Source organism: Microcaecilia unicolor, chromosome 1 (genome assembly GCF_901765095.1).
Source record: "Microcaecilia unicolor chromosome 1, aMicUni1.1, whole genome shotgun sequence".
In the NCBI taxonomy this organism is placed as follows: Eukaryota; Metazoa; Chordata; class Amphibia; order Gymnophiona; family Siphonopidae; genus Microcaecilia; species Microcaecilia unicolor.
Window position 1 is genome coordinate 180328628 of NC_044031.1, and position 23322 is coordinate 180351949.

At 44.8% G+C, this 23322-nt stretch overlaps 1 protein-coding gene across 3 annotated transcripts in view; it reads left to right on the forward strand.

Moving 5' to 3' along the window:
- Positions 1 to 23322, forward strand: part of KAT2B (lysine acetyltransferase 2B) — a 341159-nt gene that overhangs the window by 169392 nt on the left and 148445 nt on the right. For all 3 annotated transcript variants that reach the window (XM_030202748.1, XM_030202756.1, XM_030202763.1), the window contains exon 8: positions 6505 to 6630. In XM_030202748.1, coding sequence (XP_030058608.1) covers positions 6505 to 6630 — 126 coding nt within the window. The remainder of the gene's footprint in view (positions 1 to 6504; positions 6631 to 23322) is intronic.

Genomic DNA, 23322 nt, shown 5'->3' on the forward strand with positions numbered 1-23322 from the left:
TCAAGGGTTTGTTGCTACCAGGTGTTTTAGCATTTTGCATATACAGTGCACTCCCTTTAAGTGCACGTCGGATAAGAACTGAAACAACACAATTTTCAGCACCAAAATCATCAGCGTCTTGTTTTTCACCATGCTGTTTCTTGAATTATGTTGTTCCTCTCCTAATAGATCAGCACGCACATTCCTGAATCTCCACTATCCTAACTGCAAAGGTCTAAAATATAAATTAAAACGACCTAACTAACTTTCGGAGACTACTGAAGACCAACCTGTTCAAAAAGGCATACCACAACGATACAGCCTAACTACCAGTCAACGAAACTCAAGCCTGAACTAGATAAAACCCAACTCACTATACTTGACTACTATAGACTACTCTACCACGAATGAACTTTAACGCAATACCACCTTATCTCTAATTCCGATAATGAACTCTTTATAACTGACTGTTTAATCTACTATGCCAATCATGTTCTAATGTAATACCACGTGTATCTCTCACTCCGGAAATGGCGATTGCCAGAACGGAGCAATGTAAGCCACATTGAGCCTGCAAATAGGTGGGAAAATGTGGGATACAAATGCAATAAATAAATAAGCGCATGCTCTGTTTAGCTGCATGCCGTACTTCGGTCCCGTTTTTGGTGCCATCAATTTCTATGGGGACAAACTTCGGTTTAGCGCACCACTGATAAGTGCAAGATTCGCTTACTTGCATGGTTTAAGACCGCTCCTCTGCAGGGAAGACTCCGCATAAGCGCGCACATGGAATATGGAAGCCGATTAGCGTGTGACAGCCAACGAGATTTCAAATTTACCGCCCCTTTAGCTGCCACAGGCAGAATAAGCGAAAGAATGTTGTTAAAGTGTACACTGGTGTTATCGTTGTTGCAGCGGAACTGTAAGACTTTAACACTGGCTGAACGATTAGAAGTTCTTAAAAAATTAGAAAACAAACAAAGTCAAGTATCTATTGCTAAAGAATATGGTGCCAATCCCAATCAAATTTCACTATCTTGAAGCAGAAAGACCAGCTTGTGGAAGACTGGCAAAACAATACAAATCCACAACAGAAACGAAAACGGGCGGGAAAAGCTGAGGAGGTAGAAGATGCTCTTCTTCAGTGGTTTTCTCGAGTCAGGAGCAGACAGTTTCCTGTCAGTGGTCCACTGCTTATGGAGAAAGCTAATCAGCTAGCTGAACGTCTTGGACTAACTGAATTCAAAGCCACTGTTGATGGTTGGAAAGATGGAAGGAGAGGAACAACATAAAATTCAAGAAACAGCATGGCGAAAAACAAGACGCTGATGATTTTGGTGCTGAAAATTGGGTTGTTTCAGTTCTTCGTACCATCTTGAACGAGTTTGCACTTAGTGACATTTTCAATGCTGACGAAAACGGACTCTACTGGCGAGCAATTCCTGATGGAACACTTGCATTTAAACATTTTATTTATTTATTTATTACATTTGTACCCCGCGCTTTCCCACACATGGCAGGCTCAATGCGGCTTACATAGCAACAATAGATAATTACAAAGTTGTAAAAGAATATACAGTTTGTGGTAAACGCAAAACTAATAGGGTTAACTTAGTAGTTCGTGTGGATGGACACACTGTATAGGCCGCATGGTCTTTATTCTTCTCATTTTCTATGTTTCCATGTACAGAGGATCTCTCAGGGAGAGGAAGGGATAGTAGAGTTTAGTAGTTAGTGAGGATGGACAGAATGGATAGGCCATATGGTCTTTGTGTCATTTTCTCTATTTTTATGATAACAATAATGTATCTCTGCTTGTAACCATATGTTAAATAATGACACACAGTAACTTTGAGCAGAGCCACACATCATCCTATATAATAAAAAGCACCTCCAACGTTCTGAGGCTGGCAGCGTGGACAAAAAGCTTAAAGCGTTCGTGCTCCTGTCCTGTGTCCATGACGTCTTCCACAGCAGCGCGAGTCAACCGCGAGACTCCCTGGCTCATGAGCCGCTCTCTCCTATGCCGCCTCGAGCCCTTCACGCGCCAACTGCAGGACTCAAGCAACAGCCGCGCCGCGAGTCCACCTGCAGCTGGCTCACGAGCCACTCTCTCCTATGCCGCCTGCAGCCCTTCACGTGCCAACGCAAACCCACCCAGGAGCGCGAGTTAATCAACCTGCAGCCCACTCCGAAACAAAGTCCGAGGATAAACTGCCAGATTGCTCGCCCAAACTGCTGCAAGTGAAAACCGAAGGACGGTTCAAACGCCCAGCAGTGCGAGTCCTCCTGCAGCATGCCCCGCCAAACATCGGTAAGGAAAAGCCAACCAGCCCGCCTGCTGCCACTCAAAAATGGAACACACACAAAAAAGATTCACAACTGGAAACACAATTACTGACTCAGACACGCACTCATGCAGCAATTAAAACCTCCCCCCTCCTCAAAGACACACACAATGATAAAGCATTGAACTTAACAATCAACTACTCCTGGCACTGTCAGACACACACGCACACACACACAATAACTCACTCACATACACAATCACTGTCTGTCTCATAGACACACACACTGCTGGTGGCGAGGGGGTTTGATGTGCTGGGGGGGGGGGGGGAAGGAAGGATCGCTGGACATGGATGGCTGGTGGGGAAAGCACACACAGAAAATAGAATCACAACTGGAAACACAATTACTGACACACACACACACACACACACACTCATGCAACATCTAAAACCTCGACCCCACCCCCTCTGTCATTCTGACAGATTAAAAAAATGTAACACCCTGTCACAAAACCTCCCCTGTCTCACACAACACACAAAGTTCGCCCCCCCCCACACACACACAATTACTGACTCACATACACACACTCATGCAACATCTAAAACCTCGCCCCCCCCCCCCCCCCCCCCCTGTCATTCAGACAGATTAAAAAAATTCCAGGAAAGAAATACCTTGCTAGCGCCCGTTTCATTGCTCTCAGAAACGGGCCTTTTTTACTAGTAAAAATATAAAACACAGCTGCATGGTATTAACTTTTAACCAGTTTGTGAAAAACATATTTATAACAAAAAACTTTAAAATCTCCCTAGGCAGTAATATATACGACACTAGAGTACAATAATAATCAGACAACACCCAATTCTAACAGGAAGTGAATGTAAAGTCAAACCAGTATTGGACATGGCAATCCAAGAGAAGGGTGAAAGACAAGATCATCAATTCTGTCAGCTGAAATCAAGATCAGGAGAAGCTATGTTGGACTGGCCATCTGAATTACACACTTTGATAGAAGAGGATAATGGGTTCCGATTTTAATGTTTACATGGCCACACAGAATAAAGATACCTAGTATCTATCCTTAGGATCCTCTATCTGCAACTACAACTTGTGGGTGTGCAGCTATGGCCGAGTTACCATTTAAAAAAAACAAACAAACAGGATCAAGCCAACCAATCAAAACTAGCTTCACTGCTAGGGGAAGAGAAATGTACAAGGGCCACCGAAACTACTGGAGGTAAAACGTCGAAGGACCGACTGACGATCCTCCTGTGCTGCAATATGGATGGGAGTGAGAAGTTGGAACCCCTTGTCATTGGAAAGAGCAAACAGCCCCGTTGCTTCAAGAAAGTTAAGCGACTTCCTGTCATACGAGGCTAACGCATATTCATGGATGACTGGGGAAATTTGGAAGCAGTGGCTAAAGAAGTTAGACACTAGAATGCGGGTACAAAGGCGTCAGATTTTGTTGCTTTGTGATAATTGTGCTGCACAGGGTGATGATGTCAGGCTGTCTAACATCAAGGTGGTCTTCTTGCCACCAAACACTACCTCTCTGATCCAACCTAGGGATCAGGGCATAATAGCCAATTTTAAACAACATTATCGGGCTTTTGTGCTACGTCGTCTGATGAGCGTTATGGATGACCAGACTGGCAAGGATAAACGTGCTGTTGAACTGGCTCATAATCTTATCACTGTTGGATTCCCTACATATGCAGAAAGAAGCCTGGAATCATGTTACACAGGCAACCATTGTGAACTGCTACAAGCGGGCAAGCTTTGTTAAGGTTGTGGAGAGGGACGAAACAGATGCGGCTGTTGCAAAAGTGTCCGATGAACAGGTTGTTGACATCCCAGCCAGTGTTACTGAAGAGGAGTTTCATCGCTACGTAGCTGTTGATTACGATCTAGAAACAGCTGACGACAGCACTGGTGTGGAGATATGCGCCTACATGCAGGCAACAACGGCTGATGATGAAACAGAGGATGAAATGAGCAGTGAGGCACATGCTGACGAAATTCAACAACCTCCACCTATCACTTTTGCAAGAGCACTGGAGAGTCTCAACACCGTGCGGGCCTATCTGGAGGCCACTGGATGTCAGTGCTATGACAGTTTTTATCGTCTGGTAGACGTAGTCTATGGAACTCACAGACCCATTAGTGTACAGAGGACTATAACTGATTACTTCAAGTAAGCCTAATGTCAGTTAATGGAGACTGTATACTGTATGTATAATAAACAGTACTGTACATATGTTTATCAGATGTCAAGCTTCTTTGGGTCACAACGGTTAAGTGCACGCTCCGGTTAAGTGCATGCATTTCTTTGGTCCCAGACCCTTGCACTTAAGCGGATCGCACTGTATATCTATTCCCATAGTTTTAATTTTTCACACCCACACTTCTATCAGCAGATTAAGGACCTCTAACACGCTCAAAAAAAAAAGATTCTTATTAAGCACTAGTAGAAAAGGCCCGTTTCAGACACAAATGAAACGGGCGGTAGCAAGGTTTTCCTCGGAGTATGTATGTTTGAGAGAGTGTGTGTGAGAGTGACTGTGTGAGAGAGAGAGAGTGAATTTGCGAGTGTGTGTGCGTGACAGAGTGAGTGGGACTGTGTGCGAGTGTGTGTCTATGAGAGAGAGTGTGTGTGCCTGTGGCCCCTCCCTCCCACCCAGTTCCAGTGTCCCCCCTTCCTCCATGTTCCAGGGTCGTCATCCCTCCCTCCCGTTCCTCCGAGTTCCAGAGTCATCCCCCTGTTCTTTTTTTTTTTTTTTTTTTTTTTTTAGTTTTTGTACAGGTGGTGCATTCCTCCCCTCTCGTCCCCTCCTCTGAATTCCAGACCCCCGACCCCCCTCCAAGTTCCAGACCCCTCCCTCCCCCACAGTTCCAGACCCCCCTCCTTTCGAATTCCAGACCCCTCTCTGAGTTCCAGACCCCTCCCTCCCGCTGTTCGAGTTCCAGACCCCACCTCCCTGCCTCTCTCCCTCCGATTTGCAGACCCCCCCTCCCTCTCTCCGAGTTCCAGACCCCACCTCCCTGCCTTCCTCCGATTTGCAGACCCCCCTCCCTCCGATTTACAGACCCCCTCGGAGTTCCTGACACCTGGACCCCCCTGCCGTGACCCTCTCGAGCCCCCCTTCCCACCGCCAACCCTCTCCCGCCGCCGTCGCATACCTGTGCTGGCGGGGGACCCCAACCCCTGCCAGCTGAAGTCCTCTTCTCAGCCACACGGCATGGACGAATGACGTGATCAAGTTGGAATCTGTTTGTGTGCGTGCGTCTGATGTCAGAACTGGCAACAGCGGGTGGCGAGGTGGTTGATGTGCCCGGGGGGGGGGGGGGTTGATGGGCTTGGGGGAGAGGGGCTTGGGTGGTGCCCGTGGGGGGGGTGTTGATGTGTTTGGGGGGGGAGGGACTGATGCACCGAGGGGGTGGGTTTGTCTGTGGTGCCATGCTTGTGTTGCAGGGAGCGGCGTGTTTCCCTACTCCTCCCCCTGCCTGGGAATCAGCTGTGAGTGACGTCAGCCTGGCTACGGAGCCTAGCTCAGGAGCCACGGACAAAGGCAGCTACTTTAGAACGTTGATGGTGAGAATTATTATATAGGATGTAGCTTGTAAATCAGGTTAAATCATGTTTATGTCTATTTAAAGACTTGATATACCGCTCACCCTTACTGGACCAGAGTGGTTTACAAAACATGACCAAACACAAATAAGAAAGGCAACTCCATAAATCAATAGGTTAGACCTACCTCAGACACACAAGATCACATTCCTTCTTCCAAATGATCAGTATTGGTTGCTTCAATGTATTTAATAGATCTTTTTCTGTTTTAACTAAGCAACTGTTACGGAAACAGTTGATATCAAGTTTTCCATCTGTGAAGCTTGGTTAGAGCTTTTGCATTACTATCCTCTTCATTAACATATCAGACAGCTTTGATCTGGAACTTTCTCCCTTCATCAGTTAGATCTTTACTAGATTAATATTTCATAAGCAACTTAAAAACGTTCTTTTTTTTTTTTTTTTTTTTTTTTTTTTTTTTAAAGTGTGGGTTAATTTTATTAAAGTGGATGTGTTGTTCTTATATTGTAATTCCCAGATGTAGTGTTCTGGTTTTTGTTATTGTAATCTGCATGGAGCTGAATAGGCTTTTGCGGAATATAAAATCAAAGTGTAATGTACTGTAAAGGTTTATGCTTTTCATTCTTTTTCTGATGTGATTGCAGTCATCAGTCCTCCGCCTGTGGTAAGGTCCATTACATACAACACAAACCCCTCATCACTGGAGCTGCCCAGCACTGGACGAATAAGCCCAACTTGTAAAGTGTCGTCAGGACTGGAGACGAACCTTGGTACAGTAATTCTGTTTAATTAACTTGTTGATTTTGCCTGGCATAATTTCTGTCGTTTCTCATAGCTAAAATATAAGGAGGAAGGGTCTAAACCATTTCCATGGGTAAAACTGCATTTCAGCGATGGGAATGGGCTCTCACACACATTGTTCTGTGGGGCACATAGTTTTACCTGCATTGGCAGGTACCATTCCCGAGGATGTATTTAGTGGTGGGGGTGGGGGGAATAGGGCAGCAACAGTCATAGATAATACTTTCATATATTTACACACGATTTCCAAGGGAAAAAGAAAGTGTCTGCAAAAAAACAAACAAACTGGTAAAGATATCTCTGGATATAGTACTTTTTCCAAGAGCAATTATTAAGTCAAAATTACTCTCATAGATAGTTTTGCATTGATTATCAATGCAATACCTGTAATCCATAGACTCTGCATCAATGTGGGCAGTTACAGTAGAAGGCCCCTTAATGTAACTTCAGAGGAAAATTAGCCAAGTTTATAAAAATATTTGAAGGAAAAGGTATCAGTGGGTGTGATATTGTGGTTAGCCTCTGGGACAAATTCTTATTCATAAGAACATAAGAGTTGCCGTACTAGGTCAGGCCAGGGTCCATCTAACCCAATATCCTTTTTCTAACAGTGACCAGTTCAGGCCAGAAGTAACTGGCAGAGTCGCCAAAAATTAGTAAGATTCCATGCTACTTAAATCTCAGGGAAAGCAGTGGCTTTCTCCTAGTTTATCTTAGTGGTTTATGGACTTTTCCTCCAGGAATTTGTACAAATCTTTTTTTAAACCCAGATATGCTATCTGCTTTTATCAATTGCTCTGTTTAGTGAAAAATAGTTTCTCATATTTGTTTTAAATGTGCTACTATGTAACTCCATAGACTGTCCCTTAAATCATCTTTGTACTTTTTGAAAGAGTAAACAATTGATTCACATTTACCTGTTTCACTGCATTCAGGATTTTATATACCTCTATGATATCTCCTCTCAGCCATCTCTTCTCCAAGCAGAAGAGCCCTAACTCTTCTTTCCTCATATGAGAGTCGTTCCAGTCTCTTAATCATTTTGGCTGCCTTCTTTGTACCTTTTCTGGTTCTACTACATCTTCTTTGAGAAGCAGTGACCGATACGCAAGATATGATCACACCATGGAGTAATACAGAGGCATTTTATGATATTCTCTGTTAATTCTCAGTTACTTTCCTAATATTTCTAACATTTTGTTTGCTTTTTTGGCTGTCAATGCACACTGAGCAGAAGATTTTAATGTACTGTCCATGATGACCTCTAAATCCCTTTCCTTAGTGGTAGCTCCTAGCGTGGAACCTAGCATTATGTAACTCTAATTTGGGTTATTCTTCCCATGTGCATCACTTTGCCCTAGTCCACATTAGATTTCATCTGCCGTTTGGATACCCAGTCTTCTAGTGTCCCAAGGTCCTCCTGCAAGTTCACACAGTCCATATGCAATTTAACAACTTTGATTAATTTTGTGCTATATTTAAATTTGGTCACCTCACTCATGATTTCCATTTCCAGATTATTTATAAATGTTAAAAAGCACCAGTCCCAGTAGAGATCCTTGCAGCCCTCCACTATTCACCTTCCTCCATGGAGAGAATTGGCCATTTAACCCTACACTCATTTTTTCTGCCTTTTAACCAGTCCCAGTCCATAGCAAAACGTTGTTTCTTATCCCATGTGTTTTTAATTTTCTCAGGAGTCTCTCATGAGGGACTCTTTCAAAAGGTTTTCTGAAAATCTAGATACACTACATCAACTGGCTCACCTTTATCCGTATGTTTGTTCACACCGTCAATGACTTAAAATGAAAATTATTTCTCTAAGGACAAGCAGGACACAAAAAGCACACATATGGATGACATCATCTGACAGAGCCTGGTGTGGATAATTTTTTCAGCGTTCTATTACTAGAAGCCTTTGGAAGCAGCTGCCTCACATGCGAGTACCTTCCTGCCCACGACTGTTGCATGGGACAAAGGCAGTCGTCTTTTTTTCTGCGGAGCTATAAAGACACTATTTCAGTTTCTCCTTTTTTGCTGACCTTCCCGGTGGTGGTTTGTGTTTTTCTTTCATGTATATTGCATGGGATCTTCCCCTCTCCCTCTTAGTTTCTTAGTTTTAACGACATTTCTTTCCTTATTTTTCTGCGGCTTGCTCGGCCCCCTTAGGCCTGAGCACTTAGGTCAGGTAGATTTTCTTTTCCTCTGTTTTTCTGTCACCATTGAGCGATTTTGCTGCAGCTGTTTTTCCAACTATGTCACAAAAAGCTCCCAAATTCCAGGTGCGGGCAAGGTCATGTCCCTCACAGACCCACACAACTGGTGCTTGTTGTGTCTGGGACCTGAACATAAAGCTTCTCTTTGCAAACTCGGTTCACAGATGAAGAAGAGATCCATCAAAACTTGAGAAGTTTATTTAATCTTGTTATACCGCCCTTCATAAAATCAGAGTAGTATACAATAAATTTAAAAAAACATAAGAAAGAAAAGGAATTCCAACTCAATATAGGAAAGAGAGAAGAAGAATTCATTTAGATAAAATAAGAAGAAGGGCGCACATAGCTGCACAGGTATGCCGGTCAGCACTTCACAACTCAAGGCCAGATGAGTAAGCATGAGCGAATAAATGCAGAAAGGTAAGGCATTCCAGAGTGATGGTCCCAAGGAGAAGAAGGCTGAGTGATGTGTAGATTGTAGTCTAGTGTGAGCCACAATGGGAATAATTAACTGATTCTGATTTGAAGAAGGGAGCGTGTTGGACAATATGAGACAATCAAGGAAGATAAATAAGCCAGTGATGCTGTTAAGTATCAGGGAAATATGATCGAACCTTCGAAGACCTGAAAGAATATGAATAGCAGTGTTCTGAACCAATTGCAATCTTTTAATTTGATAAGATGGTAAACTTGCATAAACAATATTACAATAATCTAGTTTTGAAATAAGTGACTAGTAGTATCAAACAAGCCTCATTATCCAGAACAGACTGGAGGATGCGAATTGAGCGAAGTGAAGGAAAACTGGACCGCACTACAGATGAAATTTGGGAGGAGAAGGAAAGATGTGAATCTGTAATGACACCCAGATACCTTAAAGAATCAACTACTTTAAGTGGTGAGCCCTGAATAGAAGGTGATAAAGCAGGAGTCTGTGAATGTCTTGAAGAACAGTGCATAAGTATTTTTGGTGCTTAGATGTCCAATCCATCAACTTCGGCATCGAAGGCATCGGCCTCCATGTCTCCTGGGGATGCATTGGCGTCGAGGATGTCTCTCCCTGCCTTGACATCGGATGTCGGTAACATCCATTGGGCTCAAACAACCTTGGATTCCATGTTGAGGACATGTAAGGATTCAATGTTATCCTCATTGACACCAAGGAACACTGATGAGCTTTGAGTGGAGGTGAAGAAGCATCAGTATCCTTAAAAGCATGGTGCCAGGAGCTCCAGGGCACTGATGTTGCCGGTACTCGAGAAGCGTTGATACCAAAAGGACTGGTCCCCCCCTCCTTGGGAATTGGCACTGATGCACCAGCCTCCTCCAAGCTGGGACCAGCTCTCCATTTCAGCCCCAGTATTTTCTCAGGCTGTCCCTACACTGGCACCAGCCCAGCCTTTACCAATGCCTGCCCTCAACGAGTGCTTACTGGTCATGTTACAGGAGGAGCTGGAGGGTATCCTGACTTGATGTGATGCCAAGGCATCGAGGTCATTGGTACCAGCTTTGGTGCCACTCATGCCCATAGTGGAGATCCATACCTTACCTTGCCTATTAGCTGATCCTCAACACTGTTGCCTCAAAGGGCTTTAAAGTCAGCGCAGGTCAAGATGGTGCTGCTTTCTTGCTTGGGTCCCAGGAAGCAGCATGTTCCTCAGCACTCCCACCCAGAGTCCGGACATGATTCCAGTGGTCTGAGGTGGAGAATGATATGGAGATGGGGATAGAGCATGCAGAGATGGGGACAAACTTTGTCTCCGTGTCATTCTCTAAAAGCTTGAGACTAGCCTTATACAGGCTGTTCCAACTAGATAGAACAGCATCTAAAAAACTTGACAACTGAACTCAATGATAAAAACTGCAGAAGCACTGTTAAATGACATAATTTGTGTCTTGTCTGCCTTTGATGTGGCAACAAGAGTCTTATCTGCTGATCAGACTCCTACCATCTACAACATCCTTACATCATGAGCTCAGTTGCTCAAGCATCTTACTGTTTCTGCAACAGATTCATCCATTGTTGCTGGCATCAAGGAGCATTTCCAACACTTATTTTCCTGCTTATCTACTACACATTGTTGGTTCTCTTCTACACCCACATCTGAAAGACAATCCAATTATCTTCTCAGATGATGTAAAAACACAAGCAACTGAATCTTTGAGAAGATTGTACCAAAACCAGTTCAAAATGGAAGGCTTGAATCCATCAACATCAACCATTCAGGATCCTCCACAATCCACATTCCCAGAAAGCATCACATCTGTGGAAGAGCCCCCTTCCAAATGAATGAAAATGGATGCTAGCAGGTTTATGAGTGACTTTTATGGAACAATTCCTCCTTTGAAGGCTATTATTAATTAATTGGACAGTTTTATGTATATTTGAGTGATGTAGATGACAGTGGGGGTTTTTTATTTTTATTTTTTGGAAAAACAAGCAAAAGTACTGGCCAAAACTGGCAGAACTTACACAGGAAATCCTGTGCATTCCTGCTACCAGCACATCTTCTGTGAGAACATTTTCTATTGGGGGAAGAACTGTGGAAGACTGGAGAGCTAGACTGAATCCTGAAATTGTTGATGACTTATTCTTCATCCACAGATTAAACAATTATAACAGTGCTTCATAGAATATATTTCTCCCCGCTAGGGCATACAGAGCAGGTTATATAATTTGTAACAGGGTGGATTAGGGTTCCTTGTGGTAGTATAAGTCAGATATTGTTGGGGTGGGGGTATTTCAGTTGCTTGTTATTATTTTCTATTTGTGATTGATAAACAACAGTTGTACAGAATATTGTTCATTTTTATACTTTAATTAAAAAAAATGTCAATATAAAATCATAAGTGCAGGTGGGGACAGAGCCCGTTTGTCCCCATGTCATTCTCTAATCTGAAATAGGCACAGACTCAAACATTCCGGGAGACGTATTATCCTGACTCAGACTGCCCATGGGATTCTGAGCTGGAGCCAGAGGAGAGGTCCCTTGGTCTCCCTTTAAATTCTACTCCACCTCATGAGAACATCTCCAAATGAAGAATTCTCCTTCACCACCTTTTTGTGGGAAATGGCTCAGTCCGTCCCATTTAAGTTGGAAGTCAAGAATGAGCCCAGGGCTTAGATGTTGGATATCCTCAACTATGAAGCACCCCCTGAGGAGGCTGTGACAGTGTCCATGCACAGCATCCTTCATGCTGTGCAGGTGAAGCATTGGGAGATTCCCCTCTCTTTAAAGCCCATTCATAAAAAGGCAGACTCTTATATAGAGAGTCCTGAAGTTTCTCAGATTCGAGAAATAGCAGCTTCCTCACCATTCTGTGTTGGTCGGATCTACTCTCAAAAGATCTTAAAAAAAAAAAAAAAGCTCCAACTCTCGTTTCGATGCCCCTGGAGAGGGATGCTAGGACTTTGGAATCTTTTGGAAGAAAAGTTTTCAAGAATGCTATGTTCTTGTCCCGCATTCATTCTTACCAACTCTACATGAGCATGTACTTGCAAAATCTAGTGCATAGTGTGGCATAGTTTGCAGATATTCTGCCCTCAGAGCAAACTGCTGAGCTCCACCAGTTAGTTACCTAGCAGAAGGCGTGTACATAAGAACATAAGAGTAGACGTACTGAATTAGACCAATGGTCCATCTAGCCCAGTATTCTGTTTATCAGTGGCCAAGCCAGGTCACAAATACCTGACAGAAACCCAAATCGTGGCAACAGTCCATGCTACAAAATCCCAGGGCAAGCAGCTGCTTCCCCTTGTCTGTCTAAATAGCAGACTGTGTACTTCTCTGGAACGTATTCAAACCTTTTTTAAACTCAGATACTCTAACCATTGTTACCATATCCTCCGGCAAAGAGTTCCAGAGCTTAACTATTCGTTGAATGAAAAAATAGTTCCTCCTATTTGTTTTAAAAGCATTTCCATGTAACTTTCTCGAGTGTCCCTTAGTCTTTGAACTTTTGGAACAAGTACAAAAATCGATTTGCTTCTACCCATTGTACAACACTCAGGATTTTGTAGACCTCAGTCATATCTCCCCTCATCCGTCTCTTTTCCATGCTGAAAAGCCCTAACCTCTTTAGCCTTTCCTCATATGAGAGGAGTTCCATACCCTGTATCATTTTGCTCGCTTTTTTTTGAAACATTTCTTTTTTTTTAAACATATTTTTATTATTTTCCATAAAGCCATCTGCAAAACATCATCCAATAATGCATCATAATACAAAAGAAAAAATCCAAGATCTATTGCCATAAACATGTTCCCCAACTACCTTCTTTGAAACTTTTCTAATTCCACTATATCATTTTTGAAATACAGCGACCAGAACTGAACACAGTTCTCAAGGTGAGGTCACACCATGGAGCGATACAGAGGCATTAAAGTATTATCAGTCTTATTTACCATCTCTTTCCTAATGATACCTTGCTTTTTTTTGGCCGCTGCCGCACATTGAGCAGAAGATTTCAGTGTATTATCTACAACACCACCTAGATCTTTTTCTTGGTTGCTGACCCCCAAGTTGGATCCTAGCATCAAGTAACTAGGATTTGGATTATTCTTTCCAATGTGCATCACCTTGCATTTGTCCACATTAAATTTCATCTGCCATTCCATTTGGATGTCCAGTCTTCCAGGTTCCTAAGGTCTTCCTGCAATATTTCAGTCTGCACGTGTTTTAACAACCTTGCATAGTTTTGTGTCATCTGCAATTTTAATCACCTCACTTGTCGTTCCGACTGGTATTGCAATTTTTGGTAGTACCCTGATAGTAGATTTTTACTTTTGTCTGGTATTACAGCGCAAACTACACTCTGTGGTTAACAATTGGAAGCAAGAGACCAGTTTTCTGTAAAAAAAAAGTGTCATTCCTTCTCTGTTGGATGTTTATCCCTTGATGAATTCTTGAATTGATGTTTTTAATTTTGTGCTCTTACCTGTTGGTTGTCGATTGGTATTTATCTTTTCTTGTGTGAATGTTTTTCTATCCTATGTTGTAGTTCCTTTCTTGTTGCTTTAAAATCTTAAAACAAATCGGAGAAAATATTTCTTCACTCAGCGTATTATTAAACTGTGGAATTTGTAAGAGCTTAGCGAGGTTTAAAAAAAGGTTTGGATAGCTTCCTAAAAGAAAAGTCCATAAGTCATTATTAAGATGGGCTTGGGGAAAATCTACTTATTTCTAGGATAAGCAGCATAAAATGTATTGTACTGTTTTGGGATCTTGCTAGGTACTTGTAATCTGGATTGGCCACTGTTGGAAACAGGGTCTGGGCTTGATGGACCTTCGGTCTGTCCTAGTATGGCAGTACTTATGGGCATAGCCTGACAGATCTTCCAAGAGTGGAGCACTCCCTCGGTGGATCTCTTTGCCACTCACCTCTACATGTTGTGCAGGTTATAAATGTTTTAAATAAATAAATGATTCTCTTTGCGCAGTATTGGCCTCGACAGATATGGGTCTGTAGACTTGCTTTGCAATCAGACGGTATATAAAGTTGTAATAAATCATTCTGGAGTTAGCCTTCAGAGATCCGTGGAGGCTGGACTGTTTTCCAGTTCTCATCACCTCGAATGAGGGGTCTCTTTTGTATCCCATCCTTCAGGCCATGGCCCTCACAGCTTGGAAGTTGAGAGCTTAGAACTTGCAACCCTCCAACTGCATGAAGGTGTCTCCTGAGTCTTATTTGCTTCCAGGAAAGACTCCACTAAGAAGTCATACACCCTACATTACCTTCTACACAATTCTGAATCTTGTCTAAAATCTAACTCTGAAAGGGTTCACCTTAGTGCAATTGGCATTTGACTCATGCCTTATTTTTAGTGGTCAGTGAGCTTCAAGCTGATTCACCTTACACAAAGTTTCATCTTAAAAGAGTAGTTCTTCACACCCATCCCTAGTTCCTGCCTAAGATAGTGTTTGAATTCCATCTTAACCAGGCAATTGTTCTACCATCTTTCTTATTCATGTTGATCCTGGCAAAAGCACACTGTATACTTTGGACTTCAGTTGAGCCTTGGCCTTCTATCTGGAGCAGACTAAAGCCCATAGATAGTCCACGCAGATTGTTGTTTCTTTAGGCCCTAACAGGATGGGGGCTGCCATCGGTAGACACATTTATTGGGTAGCAGACACTGTCAATCACAACTTACTTCTCGCCACACTGTCCTCATTTGGGTTCCAGGGCTCTGTCCTCTCCTGGTTCTCCTCTTATCTCTCCCACCATACCTTCAGAGTACACTCTCATGGTTCTTCCTCCACCCCCATCCCGCTCTCTGTTGGAGTTCCTCAGGGATCTGTCCTTGGACCCCTTCTTTTTTCAATCTACACCTCTTCCCTGGGCTCCCTAATCTCCTCTCATGGTTTCCAATATCATCTTTATGCTGATGACACCCAGCTGTATCTCTCCATACCAGACATCACTGCGGAAACCCGGGCCAAAGTATCGGCCTGCTTATCCGACATTGCTGCCTGGATGTCCAACCTCCATTTGAAACTGAACATGGCCAAGACCGAGCTTAATGTCTTCCCACCCAAACCCACTTCTCCTCTCCCTCCACTCTCTATCTCTGTTGATAACACCCTCATCCTCCCCGTCTCATCTGCCCGCAACCTCGGAGTCATCTTCGACTCCTCCCTCTCCTTCTCTGCGCATATCCAGCAGATAGCCAAGACCTGTCGCTTCTTCCTCTATAACATTAGCAAAATTCGCCCTTTCCTCTCTGAGCATACCACCCAAACTCTCATCCACTCTCTCATTACCTCTCGCCTTGACTACTGCAACCTACTCCTCACTGGCCTCCCACTTTGCCATCTATCCCCCCTTCAGTCTGTTCAGAACTCAGCCGCATGCCTTATCTTCCGCCTGGACTCATATCACCCCTCTTCTCAAGTCACTTCACTGGCTTCCGATCAGGTACCGCATACAGTTCAAGCTTCTCCTATTAACCTACAAATGCACTCAATCTGCAGCTCCTCCTTACCTCTCTACCCTCATCTCCCCTTACGTTCCTACCCTTAACCTCAGCTCTCAAGACAAATCACTCCTTTCATTACCCTTCTCCACGACCGCCAACTCCAGGCTCCGCCCGTTCTGCCTCGCCTCACCCCATGCCTGGAATAAACTTCCTGAGCCCATACGCCAGGCCCCCTCCCTACCCATCTTCAAAGCCTTGCTCAAAGCCCACCTCTTCAATGTCGCCTTCGGCACCTAACCACCATACCTCTATTCAGGAAATCTACACTGCTCCAACTTGACATTTCGCCCATTAGATTGTAAGCTCTTTTGAGCAGGGACTGTCCTTTTTGTTAAACTGTACAGCGCTGCGTAACCCTAGTAGCGCTCTAGAAATGTTTAGTAGTAGTATCTCCTTTCCTTAAGCCCAGGCTGGGCAGACTTTGGAGAGTCATGTCAACAGCACACAATGTCATACCTATGGCTATATTGGTAGCCCGCTTGAGGTCAGCCTACATTCAGGAAATCTGCAAATATGGTCTTTTAGTCCACACATTCACATCTCACTACTGCCTAGAGCAAGATTCCCAATGTGACAGCCGGTTTAGATAGTTCTGCATAATTTATTTGGGGTCTAGAATCCAACTCCACCCTCTGAGGCCTCTGTTCCAGGCTGCACCTCAAAAAAATTTAAATTCTAAAGTTAATATTCGTGACTTTAGATTTTTAGAGACCTTGCTATTGTTCCTCTTTTTTTGTTTGTTTCAGTCAGCCTGGTAGCTAGTGAGTCCCATATGTGTGCTTTTTGTGTCCTGCTTGTCCTCTGAAAAGGTGAAGTTATTCACCTGTAGCAGGTATTCTCTGAGGACAGCAGGACACATATGCATACATACCCACTCACCTCCCCTAGGAGTTACATTCTGTAAGCTTTTTTTATTAAACTGCCTTAGTCCTGCATGATGGTCACAGGCAGGAAGGTACACACATGTGTAGTAACTACTTCCAAAGTCTTCTAGTAATAGAACGCTGGGGATTGCCACCTGGCCGGTTAAATACCCCATAACCGGATATCTGCAAATTTTCAGCCACATGAATACCAGGCTTATCCTTGGCTGGTTCAAACTTAACCGGCCAGCGCTGAATATCGACTTGGCCGGTTAAGTTTGAACTGGCCAAAAATAAACTGGATATTCAATGCCGGAAACAGGCTAGCATTGAATATCCTGGCTCAGCACCAACAACAGGAGTTAGCCGGGCTAACTCCCAAGGTCTGAATATCGGGCCCTAAGTTTCTTCAGTACCCTTGGATGTATGCCATCCAGCCCCGTTATGTTATGTTACGCATTGCTTCTAGCCTGCTTATACCTAGGGTAGAGAATTCCGAGATACCACTGATTGATAGTAAAGGGAAGAATTAAATATGTACCTATATTTCAATTATCTAACAGAAAATGCAAAAGCATTAAGTTAAGAATACTGTAAAAGGAATTAATAAGAAGTACACTAGCCCATCACAAAGATAAAAGGGTGCTAATCCATTTAGAATCTTATGAATAAGAGTAAAAAGCTTAAACTGGGCTCTGGCCTCCAGAGGGAGCCAGTGCAACTTTATCAAGAGTGGAAAGACAGATTCATATCTAGAGGCAGAGAATATTAATCTACTCTAGAATTAGGTGTTAATTAGAGTGTGAGGAAGTAGCATAGTTGCAAAGGTTACTAAGGGCAATCTAATTACTGGGTTGGCTTCAAAAGGTATATTCCTTGTCATCAAGCAGATGAAGCCATTACATATGGGTTATGTCCATCAACCAGCAGGGGAGATAGAGAGCACTCAAACTTTCACAGTGCCCTCTTGGCCAGCTAGCTCCACTGCCTCTTCAGTATTCTCTATCTCCCTTAGCAGGGTGGCTGCAGCTTGTTCGAGCTCCAGAAAAATCTGCCGGGAGGTGGTTCCTGGCTTGCCAGTTGTTAACCGGGGTGTTGGAGGCTATAGCAGCTTCACTTTAAAGGCACATAGGTTAGCCCTTTTCCTGCCTTACCCATACCTCTGTGGATGTGGACATATTGCCTTGCTTTCCCTGTCCTTACCCACCAACAGTGGATGCAGGCATATAGGTTCGCCCTTTCCCTGCCTTTCCCACTCATCTGAGCCTCCGGAGTCTTCAATACCTCTGCTTTCCTCACAGCCCTTTATGACCTTGTCAGAGCTTCGGCTAAACAAATGGCAGTAGCAGTAGCGGCTCGCCGTCGTCTGTGGCTACGACACTGGGCAGCGGACATGGCCTCTAAGCAAAGGTTGGTGAAGTTGCCTTTTCAAGGACTTCTCCTATTTGGTGAGGAGTTAGAGAAAATTGTGAAAGGCCTGGGTGATCCAAAACCCCAGCGCTTGCCCGAAGGTAGGCAGAGGCCTTCCTCTAAGGGCCAGGCGGTCCACTCCTCGTACAGACCTCGCTTCCGTGAAGCTAGAAGGTACCGCCCGGGGCGTTCTGCTGGGTTCACTTCACGTGCCCGTGGTCAGCAGAGGAACTCCTTTCGTTCGGACAAGCGTTCCGCAGCCGGTGGCTCAAGACCAGGAGTTCAGGGGCGACCCTCCCAATGATGGTGCGCCGGCCCTCTCCTCGATGCCTGTCATCGGAGGACGGCTTTCCCTCTTTGTCGAGGAGTGGGCCAAGATTTCCTCAGATCAGTGGGTTCTGGACCTGATCAGAGATGGATACAGAATAGAATTCTACGCCCCAGTAAGAGACGTGTTTGTGGAGTCCCGATGCGGTTCTGCCGTCAAACGGGCGGCGGTGGAGGAGACTTTACAAGGTCTGATTCAGTTAGGGGCAGTGACCCCGGTGCCTCCCGCCGAGCAAGGCTGCGGCCGATACTCCATCTACTTTGTGGTGCCGCGAAAAGGTGGGTCCTTTCGCCCTATTCTGGACTTAAAAGAAGTGAACAAGTCCCTGAGAGTGCGGCATTTCCACATGGAATCCCTGCGCTCCGTCATTGCGGCGGTTCAGCCAGGAGAGTTTCTCACGTGTCTAGACCTGAAAGAAGCTTACTTGCACATACCGATTTGGCCCCCGCACCAGAAGTTTCTGAGGTTTGCGGTGTTGGGAAAACATTTCCAGTTCAGGGCCTTGCCTTTTGGCCTCGCCACAGCTCCCCGAACCTTTTCGAAGGTAATGGTGGTAGTAGCTGCTTTTCTCAGGCGAGAAGGTATCAGGGTTCACCCGTACCTAGACGACTGGCTCATCAGAGCAGACTCTGCAACAGAGAGCTTACAAGCTACAGCCAGAGTGGTCTCAGTACTGCAATCTCTAGGCTGGGTCGTCAATATGGCCAAAAGTCACCTGTCCCCTTCACAATCTCTAGAGTTTTTGGGGGCCAGGTTCAACACAGTCTCGGGCTATGTGTTCCTACCCGAGCTAAGGCGGTGCAAGCTTCAGAATCAGGTCCATCTGCTCCTGAGGATGCCCCGCCCGCGAGCTTGGGACATTGTCCAGCTGCTGGGATCGATGACAGCCACGATGGAAGTGGTACCCTGGGCGAGAGCGCACCTGAGACCTCTACAGTATTCCCTACTCCGGAGATGGTCTCCTATTTCTCAGGATTACCAATGCAGACTTACTTGGCTCCCTGCGGCCCGTCTCAGCATGGAGTGGTGGCTCTCGGACAGCATGCTGCGGCGAGGAATGCCGCTGACGCTCCCCGTTTGGTGCCTAGTGGTAACAGATGCCAGCCTGAAGGCCTGGGGCGTACACTGCAAGAGGAAGCATGCCCAGGGTCTATGGACACCCGAGGAGTCGGAGTGGTCCATCAACCGCCTAGAGTTGAAAGCGGTGTTTCAGGCGCTTCTGACCTTTCAAGTGACCCTGGAAGGATTGGCTGTCAGAGTGATGTCGGACAACACAACGGTGGCCTATATAAATCGACAAGGTGGAACAAGGTGCAGAGCACTAGCCGCGCAGGCCGAACTGATTTGCCACTGGGCCGAGCTGCATCTTCAGTGTCTGTCGGCAGCTCATATTGCAGGTCAGAGCAATGTGCAGGCCGATTATCTGAGCAGGCATCAGATCGATCCAGCAGAATGGAATCTGGCAGACGAAGTATTCCTGCAGATCTGTGCCAAATGGGGCAAGCCCGTGATGGATCTAATGACGACAAGTGCCAATACCAAAGTCCCGTGCTTCTTCAGCAGACGGAGAGATCCTCGCTCGGCGGGGTTGGATGCCTTGGCTCAACCCTGGCCTCCGGGTCTACTTTATGTGTTTCCCCCATGGCCCTTGATAGGGCGCCTGCTCTTGCGGATTCGGCTGCACCCAGGAGAAGTGGTCCTCATCGCCCCGGATTGGCCAAGGAGACCTTGGTATGCAGACCTCCAACAGATGCTCCTGGAGGCTCCTCTGCCGTTACCTCTGGTACCGAACCTGTTGACTCAGGGACCGGTAGCCATGGAGGACGCCGGCCGCTTTGGTCTTACGGCATGGCTATTGAGAGGGCGCAATTGAGGGATAAAGGTTATTCCAATAAAGTTATTTTCACTCTCCTGCAAGCCCGCAAGCGGTCCACTTCCGTGGCTTATGCCAGGATTTGGTGCCTGTTTGAGTCTTGGTGTGCTTCCAGAGCCATTGTTCCAATGCGGGCTCCTGTCTCGCCGATTCTGGACTTTTTGCAGGAAGGTGTACAAAAAGGCTTGGCCTATAATTCCCTGCGGGTGCAGGTGGCAGCGTTGGCCTCCCTTCGTGGTAAGGTGGAAGGCGTGTCTTTGGCTGCTCACCCAGATGTGGCACGGTTTCTTAGAGGGGTGCTTCGGCTCCGACCTCCAGTGCGAGCACCCTGTCCAGCTTGGAACCTGGGGCTAGTTTTGAAAACCCTGCAGGCATCTCCTTTTGAGCCGCTTCTGCGAGCATCGGAGAAAGACTTGACACTGAAGGCCGTTTTTCTGGTGGCCATTACCTCGGCGAGATGGGTGTCAGAGCTCCAGGCGCTGTCCTGTAGAGACCCATTTCTGCAATTTTCAGAGTCCGGAGTCACGGTTCGGACCGTGCCTTCCTTTATGCCTAAGGTGGTTTCAGCCTTTCACTTAAACCAGCCTATTTTCTTGCCCTCTTTTTCAGAGGAAGAGTTTCCAGAATCTTTTGGGCAGCTGCACCTTTTGGATGTGCGCAGGACTCTGCTGCAGTATCTGCGAGTTACTAACTCTTTCAGGACTTCTGATCATCTGTTTGTTTTGCTATCCGGTTCTCGCAGAGGGTCTCCAGCGTCTAAAGCCACTATTGCCCGCTGGCTCAAAGAAACTATCTTTTCAGCTTATCTGCTGGCCGGCAGGGTTCCGCCTGTAGCCTTTAAGGCACATTCTACTAGAGCGATTTCTTCCTCTTGGGCTGAAACTGGAGCACTCTCTCTTCAAGAGATATGCAGTGCAGCAACATGGGCTTCTAAGCTCTCCTTTGCCTGACATTACAGGCTGGATGTGGCTGCCAGGAGGGATGTGCGTTTTGGTGCACAAGTGCTAGCGCCTGCTGTGGCTTGTTCCCACTCTATCTAGGGATTGCTTTGTTACATCCCATACGTAATGGCTTCATCTGCTTGATGACAAGGAAGGGAAAATTAGGTTCTTACCTTGGTAATTTTCTTTCCTTTAGTCATAGCAGATGAAGCCATGAGCCCTCCCTGTATGATTGTCTGTATGCTGTGAATCTGTTTTTCAGGTTCTGTTCTAATTTCCTGAAGTTTCTTCCTTGGGAGAAAGTTGGAAAACAATCTTCAGGATTCATGTTCAGTTTAAATTTAGGAGGATATGTTCATTCCCTCCAACATGTTTTTTTTGGAGGATGTGTTGATTCTCTCCAGGAGGCGCGTGTGTTCCCCTCCAGTTCTATAAATAGGAGGATGAGTTCATTCCCTCCAGTGTGTTGGGAGGATGTGTGATTCCCTCCAGGAGGCGCGTGTGTTCCCCTCCACTTATACAATAAGGAGGATGAGTTTATTCCCTCCAGGAGGATATGCATTCCCTCCTTTATGAGTTCATGCCCTTGTGATGGACCATCGTTCGCTGTGAGGAAAGCTCTTGTGATTCCCATTGCGGTTTGCCATACTGCTTTGGAAGCTTCAAATACTGAAGAGGCAGTGGAGCTAGCTGGCCAAGAGGGCACTGTGAAAGTTTGAGTGCTCTCTATCTCCCCTGCTGGTTGATGGACATAACCCATACGTAATGGCTTCATCTGCTATGACTAAAGGAAAGAAAATTACCAAGGTAAGAACCTAATTTTCCCTTTGAAGCAGTCCTCTTAGAAAAACTATATAGAAAGGAAAGGTCCTACTTTCTTTCTGAGAAGTTCTGAGAGAAGAGGGTATTTCTCTGGGTGAGTGAACATTATTTTGCTCTGTGTTTTGGAAACTTAAAGATTGGAGTTTAAAAGAGGAATTGTAGGTTAATGATACAGACAGGTAGAATTTAAAAATAAAAAAAAAATAATAATAAAAAAGCAAACTTTATTAGCTAGTCTCCATACCCTTTTCCCACAGTTTTAAAACTTGATCTTTCTGACACAGCATTTACAGATAGCCTGTAGAAGTCACAGCAGGGTCTAGTTTGGTCTTAGAGAAAAAGATAAAATAAAAAAAGAGAAGCAAGCAGTATTAACTAGTTTCCATAGTGTACAACCCTTTTCCACATAGTTTTTTTTTAAACTGAAACTTTCTCTAGAGGTAGAAACTTAACAGCCAAGAGCATTAAAAAGGATAATAGCAAGGCTCAACTTTGTCTTAAAGGAAAGTTATTTTCTCTTCTTTAGCTGCTGGAGAGGTAGCACTGCTACTGACCTGAAATAGGTGTTAATTAGGGTGTGAGGAAGCAGCATAGTTGCAAAGGTTACTAACAAATCTGATTACTGGGTTGGCTTCAAAGGTTCTGTTTGAAGCTGGTCCCTTAGAATCAAAACTTTATAGAGAGGAAAGGTCCCACTTAATTTTCTTTCTGAGAAGTTCTGAGAGGACATTTCTCTGAGTTGGTGAACATTATTTTGCTCTTTGTTTTGGAAACGTAAAGATTGGGGTTTAAAAGAGGAATTGTAGGTTATTGATACAGACAGAATTAAAAAAAAACTAGCAGTCCCTTGTATTTTTAGGTGCATTTATCCCTCCCAATATAGTGGTCCACTCACCAATACCTAGGAAGAAATAAATCACCCAAGGTTGCATCTCTTTAGGAATTTAATTAGATACCTTATTTTTTACCAAGTATTTGTACAATTAGCAGATCAGTGATATCACACTGGGAGTACGGAACATTGCTATACAAAAGTACTGCTATATCTGAGACTCCAAAGAATATATAAGCAATCAAATACGTTTATTTATTATTCTCCAAGTATATGTACAATCAATTGCTTATGGGAGTACAGAGCTACACATAGGTGTTCTCTGGGTCTGAGTCTCTAATGTTTTATTTAGGGTCTTTTTCCTCCTCACCCCAAATTACCAGCTAAAACCAATTTGCA